The sequence below is a fragment of the Brienomyrus brachyistius genome, chromosome 2 (assembly GCF_023856365.1).
Source record: "Brienomyrus brachyistius isolate T26 chromosome 2, BBRACH_0.4, whole genome shotgun sequence".
Classification (NCBI taxonomy): Eukaryota; Metazoa; Chordata; class Actinopteri; order Osteoglossiformes; family Mormyridae; genus Brienomyrus; species Brienomyrus brachyistius.
In genome coordinates this window covers 8120195-8133980 of record NC_064534.1, presented here as the reverse complement: position 1 = coordinate 8133980, position 13786 = coordinate 8120195, and the positions used below count along the sequence as shown (strand labels likewise).

Here is a 13786-nt window from a genome sequence, read left to right as displayed (position 1 = left end):
CAATGCAGCTTCTAAAAACACGCCAGCATATCTATTGTGGAAGTGAATCGAAATTACAGAATTTAGACGCATTATTTCTAGCTACAGCTCCGCCAGGTACGGGGGGTGGGGGTCATCATGCAGGGGTTTACTCTTGACTGAACCCTCCTTTCATTGACATGTTTCAGAGACCCCCCCCCCCAGAAAACTGTTGGGTGGTTGGGGAGGCCTCTGACAGCACAAATATCCCAGGGGACTCTGACCATGTTAAAATTTAAGTTACACACATCAATGACTTTGCAGCACAGGAATAAATCCACCCAAGGGCATTTCAAATTGTGGCATGACTTTAACATTTACTATCTGATCATCCACTATTGCATTGAACATCGACTGATTCTCCCAATTTCAGTCACATGACCTTGGGAATGGGTATCACCTGCATAAGGGCTGGGATTAAGGATGCCGATACCTCATAGCTTTCCCGGACAGCGGGGCCATGTCGTGAGGAGTTCAGGCCCTGCAGCGCCAGGAGGTGCAGCTGGGGGTACGGGTAATGTCTGATCTCATGGACCACCTGCGGAGGACACGCGCTGTTCTCCATGTAATTAACAAACTTCGGCAAATTTTTTTCTTCGTTTTGTGTTGTAGCTGATATATAGATACATGCAAGGTTTCATACACTGTTCTTCACAACTGATGACTGTTTAGGTTACAAATTTTATTTTTGTAGTCACATTGGTACTTGTTTTCAGAACCAGAATCAGAACCAGAATCAGAACCAGAATCAGAACCAAAATCAGAACCAGAATCAGAACCAGAATCAGAACCAGAATTACTTTATTAATCCTCATGGGGAAATTCTCTTACATTACAAAAACAAACTCCTGATGAAAATAAAGATTTAGGAAAGTTATGTACAGGTGATACTATACTATTCTATACTTTAGACATTAATTTCCGCTATCTGTGAAATGTCCTGTATCATAAAAACACTTTATCTAAATGTATTTACATTTATGGATTTATCAGATGCCAATCAAAGAACATACATTTCATATAGCAGGGGCAGCCAATCCCTGGATCAACTGGGGTTTAAGAGCCTGGCCCAAAGACGAAATCACTGCGGTAACTGCAGGATTCGACCCAGCAACCATCTGCTTATAGGAACAGTGGTCTGACCCACTGAACGACACTCACCCACTTCAATTACACCTTAGGGTTTAACAAAGCTGAAATATGACTGACATGATAAGATAAAGAAAGGAAATGAGAACTGAAATGATGAACTCACCACTTGTGCTGAGGAGGGGTTTCTGGGAAAGTGGTGCATTCTGGGAGATGCCAAGTAATGCTGATAGTGCTGAGGAAGCTGCCGCAGGTGGTACTGTGGATGCGAAAGGCCTGTGTCCACACTCAGGTCCCTGAGGAGAGAATACAGCCATCTCTCAAAACCGACCACTGCCTTCCATTTGATTGCTTGTTACTGAGATCTGCCTTGGGGCTGCTGGCCATCTGACCACCACACTGAACCCAGAAGACTTCTTGTAGTAGGGAGTAGGGGCTGTAATGAACTGTACGCCAATCAGGGACATGCCTATGGGAACTGTACGCCAATCGGGGACATGCCTATGCATACCTAAACATTCCCTCGACACTATTTGCACAATGGTGCCACCCACCTTACCCAGCACAATGTAAAATTTAAATGATTTTCCCTACATCCCTGTTGAAAAAAAACGAACATAGACCAGTATAGCTGGGTACCAGCAAAACCAGCATAATACATACTGGTTACACCAGCACATGTTATGTTTTGGGGCTGGGGGACCAGCATCATTAACGAAACATTACTGGTGGACCAACTTCATGTGCAGGAAGACCAGCACAGCTGTGCTGGCCCACCAGCTACACCAGCACCTAACCAGCATAGACCAGCATGGAAATGGTGCTGCTCTATGCTGTCTGTTTCAGCAGGGACATGTATGTGGTGATATACAGACACACCTTGTATTTCAGTTTCAGCATTTTGACATTGACCACAGAGAAGCGATGAAGTCCGTGCTGATGGACGGTGCAGTGAGCACGTCAGTGCCCTACTTACCAGTCTGTGCCTTCGGCCAGATAGCGGGGCTGCTGCAGCACTGGCTGGGGTATATGAAGGGAGGTGCTGTAGTCGTACCCGGATCGCAGCCAGTGGGGCTGAAGGGGGACTCGCTCCTGCGTGCGTCTGCGTAAAACAGGGCGTAAACACATCCCAATTCCAGTTAGCTGCGAACGTTACAATGGCTGCGTGCATATGTGCAAAATGGTGGGGGGGGAACAGGCCAACGGCAGTTAGCTGGGAACATTATAATGGGTGCGTGCATCTGCGCAAAATGGGGGGGGGGACGACAGGCCAACGCCAGTTAGCTGGGAACGTTATAACAGTTATAACAGGATAATTTTCATCTTAGCATTATACTTTCAAGTCATTATACAAGATTCTGGGTGAATTTTATCTTGTAATGGTGGCAGCAATACGCTGTGCTCCTTCACTAACAGCGTGAAAGGCAATTAAAAAGTAAAAGTAGGTGATTAAAATACCAGACTGAAGGATAAGCTTGCTGTTGTACATTTGGGTTTGAAGCGTCCGACCTTAAGGTCCAGCTGTGCATTAAGTAAACAATGGCTGGGTGCGATCTTGGGTCGCTTATGTTCTTTTTAATTATTATTTTTTTAAATTAATGACCCACCAGAAGCATGGTACAGATTTCGTTGGATGATAGTTCCTGGACAGGGGCAGGCTGACACCCACTGACAGAAGGAGAGGACATCATGTTAAAACTGGCGGGGGGTGCGCATGTGGCTTACCTGGGGTGTGGAAGAATCCGCCGGTGCTGAGCTTCCAGGAGCTGCTGCTGAATGAGGTACTGCTGGTGCAAGGCCTGAGGTAGGAAGTGAGGCCCCGAGAGGTCCTGGAACTGGGGGCCGGCCAGGGCGACGGGAGGCTGGAGCTGTGCGGGGGGCTGGTGTGTGGGCGTCAGGCCCGGCTGAGGCTGGCCTGTATGGGCCAGGGGGAAATCTGTGGACATCTGGGCTGGGGCATTAAGGTGGAAGTGCCGGCAGGAGGTAGCATGACCATGTTGATGTTGCCTGTTGAAATGAGCCCCTAGAAGACCAGTGAAATCCAGTCAAACAGAGCAGTGAGCCTGACCTCACTAACACTGCTGTTTGCCTCGCTCTCGTTCCTGGTTCCTTGTGTATCCGTGCTCTCGCCGAGCAGTTGGCCCTGACTTACCATCATTCAGTCATAACTTACGGATCATCGACTGTGAGACACGTACACTCGTGAAAACACAGGGACACACATGTCAGGAACATCAGTGCTAGAGCATATTGTGTGCAGGGTTTCCGCGTAGATGGGGATCAGTATTCAGCTGATAAAAGACACATCTGCCTAACCCCTCTCTCCCACCCGCCCAAGGCAAGGACTGGCCACTGATGATGTTGCTCATGCCAGTCAAACCTTCTCTGCAGCGACAGAAATGGTGGAGAGTGACACACATCCGGCAGTTTGCATGAAAAGTTCAATGATAGGATTCATGTACGAATGTTTATGGATATCGTAGGTGGATAATTTTATATGCATGAATGTGTGCTCTGAGTCTTGAAAAGAAAAATAAATTCATTGACAATCCACAGGTGGGTTTCACAGAGCTATCCCTGTGAATTATCACTCTGAATCTCTGTGGTTATCCCTAGTCAGGTTTTTTAGAGCTATCCCTGTGAATTATCACTCTGAATCTCTGTGGTTATCCCTAGTCAGGTTTTTTTAGAGCTATCCCTGTGAATTATCACTCTGAATCTCAGTGGTTATCCCTAGTCAGGTTTTTCAGAGCTATCCCTGTGAATTATAACTATGAATCTCTGTGGTTATTCCTAGTCAGGTTTTCCAGAGCTGTCCCTGTGAATTATAACTATGAATCTCTGTGGTTATCTCATACTGTCAGGTTTTTACAGAACTATCCCTGTGAATTATCTCTCTAGATATCAGGCTCAAAATATCTGTAGTTTTTCCCGTCAAAAGTCCTGTTTTACACAGCTGTCTCTGCGAATTACCTCAGAATGTATGCGGTTACTCCATTGTCAGTGCCATTTTATAGAGCTGTCTGAGGTATGTACTTTGTAATTCTCTTAGTACTGTTTCAAGTACTGTCACGTTCTGAGTGTAGTATAAATACTGATGCCTATTCAGTGTTGTATTTAAATCTAGGTTCTCGTGTCAATTAATGCAAGTATATTGCCTTACAAGTATATTAATCCTGCCGTGTCTAATGGTCATACAGTGGCTTTAGTAAAGTTAACGCACAATACTTTGATGAACGCTATACCAAAATGTCTACTGTGTGGGTTTTCATTTGGAAAGTATGGCTCCCGGAAGGAACCTATTATTTTGTCATAACATCGCAGTGAAACATAAAGCTGTCAGGTCATAACTGTTCTTCAGGACATTTATCAGCAATAAATTTTAATTATTTCTCATAGAAACAGCCGTTGCCTCATAACAAATATAGCATGTATGTCAACAGGACCAATCATGCCTTGACTTAAAAACGTGCTAATTTACCTGGATGCGGAATTTTCATAACTCATTTCTTAAGAAGGTTTTCTGCCAGACAGCAAATGTTACATATTTTTTAAAATAAAAAAAAAAACAAAAGAAAAGAACAGAAAAGAAAGGATAAGAAAAGATGGAAAACAAAATGCTGGTTTATGTCTCGGGACCAACAGCAAACCAGATTTTAAAAAAATGACTGAATGTCATCGTAACCATCATGTGACACAGGCTAGGGTGTTAATATTCAATAAAGAGCCCAGGAAATTAGTGTATTTCTATAGACACTTTGTAATTGTTCAAGGGCATACCTCATACTTAATACCAGCGTTCGTCGTATCACACTTTGTATGACGTTGTGTTTTCAGCAATGGAAGACACAATGAAACCTCAGCACTACCATGCTCATCAAAGATTTCCGAAATGAACCACACAAAGAAACCGACCCCTAATTAAATAAATACCCTCAATAATTAAATAATTTAACTAAGGTTCAACACTGGGATGCAGCTGTAGACTGAATGTCCGTCTCTGATCTCCACACTGACCACAGCTTATGAAAAAACCCCCCTGGTGAAATAATGGTCTAAAATAAACCTGTGAGAGGGCCGCAGCCCAGACCTCGTCCCCATGAATTGTACATTGTTTCTATTCACAGAGAATCCCCTTCACACTTGGTGTCAAGCACTAGGTTAGTTATGCAAGGAGACACGACCTCAGTGCAGTTTGTGGATTATACGGCTTGTTTGCAGATTAGTTAGATTTCCCAATTTCATTTCTTTCTGTCAAACTCTATATCCTTTATATTTTTTTTGCCAGAATGGTAAGAAATTTTGGCAGAACTGAAAAAAAGTGTGGAGAGAAGTGTCAAAAACTAAATGTTAACTACAAAATCATAAAATTGTATGGTTATTAATAGTGCATTAAATTATATTATAAAATAACTCCAAATGCTGTTTATGGAAATACAAATTCCCTGCTCATTCAAGGCTTAAATTAGACTGAGAACGAAAGTGAGGTGTATCACTAATAATCTAGAATTCTGACTCTTTCTGTCCTGGATTTCTACAATTAAAAACTGTGTGAGGCTGATCACCATGTATGATATCACTGAGACTATCTGAGGTATTACTGTGTGAGGCTGATCACTGTGTGTGATATCATTGAGACTATCTGAGGTATTAGTGTGTGAGACTGATCACTGTGTGTGATATTACTGAGACTGAGTAATTAGTGTGTGAGACTGATCACTGTGTGTGATATCACTGAGTCTGAGTAATTAGTGTGTGAGGCTGATCACTGTGTGTGATATTACTGAGACTGAGTAATTAGTGTGTGAGGCTGATCACTTTGTGTGATATCATTGAGTCTGAGTAATTAGTGTGTGAGACTGATCACTGTGTGTGATATCACTGAGACTGAGTACTTAGTGTGTGAGGCTGATGACTGTGTGTGATATCACTGAGACTGAGTACTTAGTGTGTGAGGCTGATGACTGTGTGTGATATCACAGAGACTGTCTGAGTAATTAATGAGTGAGGCTGATCGCTGTGTGTGATATAACTGAGATTATCATGGTTCATGGTATCAAATTTTTTAAATGAATCATGGAAATGATATTTTCAATAAAATAATAAAAGGTTGTGTTTGCAGTGTGACACATTGACAAGCCCAAATCAGGTATGTGTATGTGTTTGCATTGTCCTGATTCACTTTTAAAGGACAGTTTGTGTTTCCCTTTTTAATTCAGACAGATGGTTTTTCTGTCTTCTAATGGGTCAGAGCCCCTGACCCAGAGCACTGTCCAAACACAAGCCAAGGGCCAAACACTGATGCTGATTTCTAGTTTCATGCTTAATAAGGGTAACATTAAATCCTAAGGAATTACATTTTCAATATAAATTGTGTAGGTTTACTAAAACCCCATGACTGCAGTGATGGTAAAGTTGTAAAGCAAGGTAACGAAACCACCAATATCCAACTTCTGTTTGTAATTGCAAATAACAGAATCAGTTAAATAACTATTATTTTCTGTTTAGGACTTTCGAACATGAACTGTGGTAATGCAGGTGTTGAGAGGAATTCCCTCAGGAATCTCTTGTTTCCTCCCACAGAGCAGAGACTTGCATTTAGCCTGTTACTCGGTATGTGAGTTTATGCTCCGTAACAGACTGGCATTTTGCTCCAGTGTCCCCTCTGCCTTGCACTCTGTACTTCCTGGAATGGGCTCTAAGCCCCTTGCAACCATGTACTGAATAAGCCATTTGAAAATGGGTGGACATTTTCAAGATTATTTTGAGGTCTTATTTGCAAATGAAAAAAAATATATTCAGTTGTGTCATTAGATATGACTGTTTTCAACCAACCGCAAGAGCAGGATGGCTTGGTGGCACAGTGGCCAGTGTTGTTACCTCATACTTCCAGCACTGGAGGTTTGAACCTTCCCTTTACTCCTTCTGGAATGTGTATGGTCTATCAGGTTCCTTCCTCAGTTTGAAAACATGTAGGTAAGGAATGGGTGTTCTAGAACTGCCCATAGTGTATGTGTTCTGTAATGGACTGGCATTCTGTTCAGGGTACACTTAGACTGTCTGGGATTGGCTTCTAGCACATGCCCAGAGGTGTAGGAACTGAAGGGGAGATTTACCTGGGTTATATGATCTAACACTATTCAGCTAATAAGTGTTGGTGAGATTCACTGGCAATATGAGACAAAAGTCTATCAGCTACAGAATGATTTTAAATTTGGACATAATAGAATATTAATGCATTAAATGCAATCGAGGTACAAAAATAATCATTCCATCTGTTCAGTTTTTACTGTACTACTTATCTTTCAGTTAGTGCCGGTGCTTGTGGTCAACCAATCAGCAAATGTATGTAGGAACTGAAACAAGGTTCTGGAACTAAATCCAAGGAGCTACTGTTCCTCGGCCAGGCTCGCCCACCGTCAGGCGATGGGATTCCCTGTGGTGTCCGTGTCATTGTGTTACAATCACATGACGAGTCGATTAGTCTGTGCAACCCCAAATGTATACCTCCCCAATATTCAATTTGGCTTCATTCACCCCCCTGTAAACAGACCTTTGCCTTTATATGATTGTTGTGGCCCCCAATATCGAACTCTCTGCTACGCCATTGGCCACACATGATCCTAACAAGGACAAGCTGCTAGAAAATGGATCAATGGGTGGATATTTAGGACAGTCTCCCATGGTGAAATCTTAAATGCTTTTCCAGGAGTATTGCAAAGTGTTTTTTTTCCATGCTCTGTTGCATTTAAAAAAAAAAAAACAACATCAATAAGGCCGATCCTGGCTTTAGATGTATACATATTGAAATAATTATGTTAAAGTTAAACAGCGTAAGAAGAGTCAGGAGGCAGATGAGAAATCGGTTTGACTGCCAAGTCCCATGAAAAACAAAAAATGGTTAACTTACATTCAGGGACAAGCAGGCAATTTCTCTGGCTATTAACGTGAACCATTATTAGCCATTATTAGAGCAGGTAGAATTGGCCAATGGTACGTGTTTGTTCAGTGTCGATTTGCATATCAGCTCTTGACTGAATACTGCAATTGCAAATGCCAAGCGCTGAGAGAACATTACTTCTGTCGCTGATAAGCTAAGCAGCTCAGCTCCTGGGCAGGAACACCTCACCCGCCCAGATGGCTGCGACTCTCCAAAATGCAGCCTTTTAATCTGCTTAAACACGCTCCTGCCTCATTCCTTCATGTGCCCCTTTTCTGGTTACTGATTGGAAGCAACTGTCCAGTCTGTAATGCCATATCTTCGTCTCGAAAAACCGTACAAAATTTTATACTAAATTGTTATGCATTTCAGTTTAAATTGTGATTCTTCAAAAGGCTTTTTTTTTCTCAATTACAATTTCTAATGATCATGCACGTAAAAAAATATCAGACTGGCAATTGTAACCAGACTATTAAAATGGAAGCTCACAGGTAATATAGACATAGTGAGTAGCTTAACCGTAGCTCATAAATGATTCAGCGGACGTGCAAGGCAGCTACAGAGCAGGTCCCGGTGCTGCTGTGCACGCACACCGCTGCTGCAGCGACGCTTATTCGGAGTATGAGGTCATGCTGTGGTGGCCATGTCAGTAGCCAGCACAACATGGGCTTTCTTCATTGCGCCAAACTTGGGCAGCTTCCTGTCACGTCCATTTCAGTTCTTAAAGGGACAGGACCATACATTTGCCCACCCAGATACCGGTAGGTCTATTTGGGCAGTAAGACAAATGCAAATAAGCGTAAAAAAAGAGCAGTTCTAAAATGAAGGCAGCAGTATTTATTCATAGATCATTTGCTAGATTCATATTTTTGCTATTATACAATGCAACCAGACGTGTTTAATTAAACTTGCCAAAACCGCAGCCTACAGATGCACATTCTTGGTTTAATCAACTTGACTTTTTAAGATACGTGCAACTTATATTGCGCACATCTTACAGAGATGACACTTTGAAAATGAAACAAAATATGTTCTGATGAAAAGCAACGTGGAATGCATGTGCGCTTATAACGTAAAATGTGAAAGTCTTTCATGGAAACAGTCTGGTCAACCTTGCCACGAAGTAGCTGAGGTGACAGTAAAACAATCCAATATAAAACCATACAGAGGAAACGTACAAGTGGAAACCTGGTACAACAGTTATATAAAACAAACAAATATGCCTTTTCATTTCCATAAATTAAAAATATACAACTTGAATGACCTGACGAAGTAGGTCATTCAACTTAACTTTTGCTTCTTAACTACTTTTCAAAAGCAGAAACTTGTAATTCACCACAATTATATGCTTAGGAAATTATTTGGAAACTCTTCTTTTCTAATCATTGGCAGCCCTAAACCACAAGACCGACCTCAGCAATGATTGAATATGAAAATTAATTGCTTTCTTAAATAAATAACCATATCCTGGGAGAAGCTCTTCCATATCCCTCCCATTCCAGCACAACCTGCAACAAGCTTTGGAACATCATGCTCCTTTCCCAAAACTCCCCCCCCCCAGGACAATACATCTCCATCGCATTAGATTACTATCACAATTGACAGGTAAATCAAAGCTTCAATTAAATAAGAATAAAACATTTTAAACAACAAGCGTCAAGAACCATCAAGCATGTTAATCTAACTCGTTACAAAGAAAGCTACCTACTCACCCGCACACACAATCCAACATGCATAATCTATATGACGGCAAGCAGAACTACAGAACTCTTTCTAAAGTGCTTATTTACTCCAAGGCTGCCGGCGCTGCTGAAGAAACAAATCATTTCAAAAAGCCCTCAAAACGGCAGACATCCTTAATTACACACTTACATATTAAGGTAACACGAAAAAAAAAAAATGGCTGAACTTTGTATGTTCTAAGACTTTAACCTCCTAGATCAGGCTGAATTTTCAAGTGCCTCTGTAGGAATTCCATTGAAATGGCCATTGGTAAAACTCAGAGAAGCCCAATATGATGGTGAAGGCAGGGAAGTCGACTATCTTTGTCCACAGCAGGGAGAGGGAAGGGGGGGGGCGGGGGGTGGGGTAAGACAATAAATGGAAATCAGCAAGAAGCACACTGAAGGTTAAGAAAAATACTATATTCTTTATTGAAAATATTAGTATTGTGGAACTGTGTCATGATAATTCCATGCAAACAAAACAAAATAAATAAAACACAGGACCAATGCAAGGCTGATCATGCTTTTATAGGGTTAACAGAACAGAATAGAAGCAACATCGAATGAGCTCATGTGAATGACTACAGCCCATTACAGTACAGCTGGGTACATGTTCTCTACAGAAAGATTACATTGGAATTTTATATTCAATGTAAAACATAAAAATAATCCATGATCATGCATTAAACCCTAACAAGAACAAAAGGAGAACCACAACCAAAGCATAAACTTTAAATATAAATATATGTATTCTAAAAGGATTTCTACTGCAATGCAGAAACTATAAAGATCCCTGTGAAATGGATAGCATTTCGTACTTTGGGGGGGAAAGCACGGATTTTTGGACTGGATAGAACCTCTAGGAAAATGAGGTGAAAATAATGATTGGAGGTCTGCCAATTGTTATTGCCGTTTATCTTTCTCTTTTTAAGGTGGATGAATTGAGGTAAATAAAAACAGGTTTATGTCAGATTGTTTAATCATTGACACAGGTGCAGTGTACCATCCTATTTGCAAGGTCATTTGAGACACCAGACGAAATAATTTTTTTGGCAATGATTATTTGTTATGCATGTTCACATTTCTTGCATGTGAAGAAAAAGAAGGGAAAAAATAAAACTTTAAAAATTTGCGGCCGAAAATGAACTCGGATCGGTACAATGCATCTTCAGCACGGTTATGGAAGCAAAACGTGAAAGAAAAGTCTGGGTATTCAATCAAGAGGTGCCATGAAGGTACGCAAAATGTATCCACTTTACAGGAATTTACAGCAAAATGTAGCCTATTGCGACCGGATGGGAAGTACACAGTGACATTTGTATTTATAGGGATAAAATGCGTTGTTATTATTATTATTATTATTATTAATTATTATTATTATACAGCAATTTGACAGAAAGACAAAAGACGTCCTAAAGGTGGTGTTTAGAGTCATCCATACGGGAATACGGGCTACTCATTTTCAATACCAATGTCGTCTTCTGATGGAAAGAGGAAATGGAGGGGATTCACAATACAGCTAAATGCAGAGAGTAACAGGCAGAGGCCACACCACACAGCCAGCAGATGGTCATAGCTACACAATGGAGGGGCGACACAGATCTGATAAATGCAGAATGTAGAGCCAGCCTGGATACTATGAAACAGGGGGAAAAAAAGAACAGAAACAAGGCACTGTGAAATCACCAGTCTGATGCACGGGGCGCTTTGCGGCGATTCGGGGCTGCGCCTCGCCGTCGCTCCCTGCCCGCTCCGACCACACAGCCTGGACTAAGACCCGAGGCTGCTTTAAAGCTTTTTTAATCCCCAGATCGCATGCACTTACCTGCGCTTTTAAACGCTAGTCAACGACACGGCTTCTCCTGCGCTGCTACAATAATTCCACTGAGCCAGAAGCTTAGCCCTTCTGGAGCGACGCCGTCCAGCTATGAAACCTCCAGGGTACACCCAGCTGGATGGCTCACTGTGCAGTGCTAAGCGCGTAGCCGGCCCGTGCTATTCGCAGCAACCCCAACGCGTTTTTAATGTAAGCCAAAGGTAACATAAGTAAACAAGGGAAATAAACGTAGAAACAATACCTCTATTTCTCACCGAGCCAAACACGGGAAGAACCAGATATCCGACATGCACTAGAACCATCCTGGGAACCTCTGTAGGCGCTGTGCTCTGTGAAACAGACGGGCCATGAAAATGGTCCCTTCCAAACCCCCTCCGCGTTCAAATGTGAACCAGATTCTGCAGCTGCTCCGCACACAAAGGAAGACCGAACCAAGTGCGGGACGCCAGCGCTCCGGTGCAGCGAGCCGCGCCTGGCAGACTGCGCCCGCAAAGCCCGCCCCTCTCACTGCCAATCAGCGTTACGGACAGGCTGTCCCGACCTTTCTGACCAATCACAAAGCAGCTTTAAAAAACACCGCCCAATAGTATCGGTCTTATGCACCTAGGGCACGCCTTGGCTGTACAAGTCTATTTCAAAAAGGCATTTAGAAACCCCATCTGCCCTATTTATGATTTATAACCGATTCATAAACTGTTTATAATCTCTATAACAGCATTAAAGGTCGGGCCTCCTCCTATCCGCATTTCTACTATCTGCAAATTTACAGACAGCCTGTGCCAACCATACAAGCGTAGGATCAACACCATTTGGAAAAACCCTCCCATTTTAGTGCCAGTCAATTTAACGGACAACAGGCCTGACAAAGCATATTTATGGAAATACGTCATTTATAAATCCCGCCCATTTTAATGTCAGTCAATTTAACGGACAACAGGCCTGACAATACATGTTTATGGAAAAACGTTATTTATAAATCCCGCCCATTTTAATACCAGTCAGTTTAACAGACATCATGCCTGTAGCCATATATGTTTTAAGTAAAACAGCTTAGAGATCTCCTCACCACCACTGTAGTGCCAGTCATCTCAACAGACAACCTCCCTGACTATACACGTTTACAGAAAACTGCACCTCCTATAAGTTATCACAGGAGGTTGAACTGAAAAGGAGTTCGGCCCATTTTAAAAATGAACTTTTTTTTTTACCCCAATTCACATAAAACATCCCATCTTGTTCTCGTTTTTTAAAGCATACACACATATAGAAGTGCGAGGGAAGTTCGGGGTCTGAGCGCAGGGTCAGTCATTCATCCTGCATCCCTGAAACATTCTTCTGGGGTTAAGGGCCCTTGCTCAGGGGTCCAGTAGATATGTGGCCACTCTGATATGAAATTAAGTGACATTAACTGCTTCAGTTTAATATCTAAATCAAGCATGGTTAAATTACAATCATTGCATTAGTTAAATATGGTTAATATTACTCAACAAGCTACATCAGATATAAAATTATAGATATAAAGACGGAAAAATAAGGAGCATAAATTTAGCTGTGCTGTGTAGTCGCTTTCACCCCGGAGAAACCATCAGCTGTTCTCAGCCTTCTTGCCAGCATTGCTCTTCTCCCTGCCTTCAGGATCTTTTAAATTTCTCCGTCCACACGTCCCCTTATATTTGCCTTCAGAATTTTTAACTGTCTCTGTCTTCATATCCACTACCTGTCTCCCCTGCGTGACCCAGCACATCCTGCCAGACGCTTGTAGCTGAACTGACAGCGTTATTAGTAATCTATAACTAGATATTGATATCGCACAGCAAATCATAAACATCTATTGTGATTTGCGCGTGGTGCGGTGGCTGACAGCAGTACTGTTGCCTCGCATCCCCTCTCCATTGCAGAGTTAGCATGTTCTGCACATGTTGCACTCTGTTTCCTCAGGCAGACCACACACATGTAGGGAAGGTGATTGACACCTCAAAAATGGCTGAAGCATTTCATTTTTATGCATATATGCTTTGGAATGGCCCGGCATCCTGTACTCCAGCCTTGTGCTGCCTGTGATAGCACCACCACCCCCCCAGGCAAATTTCATTAGTAGCAAATTTTACCATATTTTACTGAAACATTAGTGAAATCTATTGTATTGAAAGGGTCATTGTTAGACTTGACCAGTGTCCT

At 42.2% G+C, this 13786-nt stretch overlaps 1 protein-coding gene across 3 annotated transcripts in view; it reads right to left on the bottom strand.

Annotated features, from left to right (window-relative positions):
• Positions 1-12771, bottom strand: part of rnf165b (ring finger protein 165b) — a 28175-nt gene extending 15404 nt beyond the window's left edge. Inside the window, exons 1-5 of one of the 3 annotated variants that reach the window (XM_048995382.1) lie at positions 11850-12487; positions 2833-3130; positions 2084-2209; positions 1274-1403; positions 452-556 (exon numbers count right to left, since the gene is read on the bottom strand). In XM_048995382.1, coding sequence (XP_048851339.1) covers positions 452-556; positions 1274-1403; positions 2084-2209; positions 2833-3130; positions 11850-11910 — 720 coding nt within the window. In that variant the 5' untranslated portion in view covers positions 11911-12487. The other 2 variants (XM_048995388.1, XR_007385388.1) reach the window with 2 other exon arrangements.
• Between the last annotated feature and the right edge of the window lie 1015 nt (positions 12772-13786).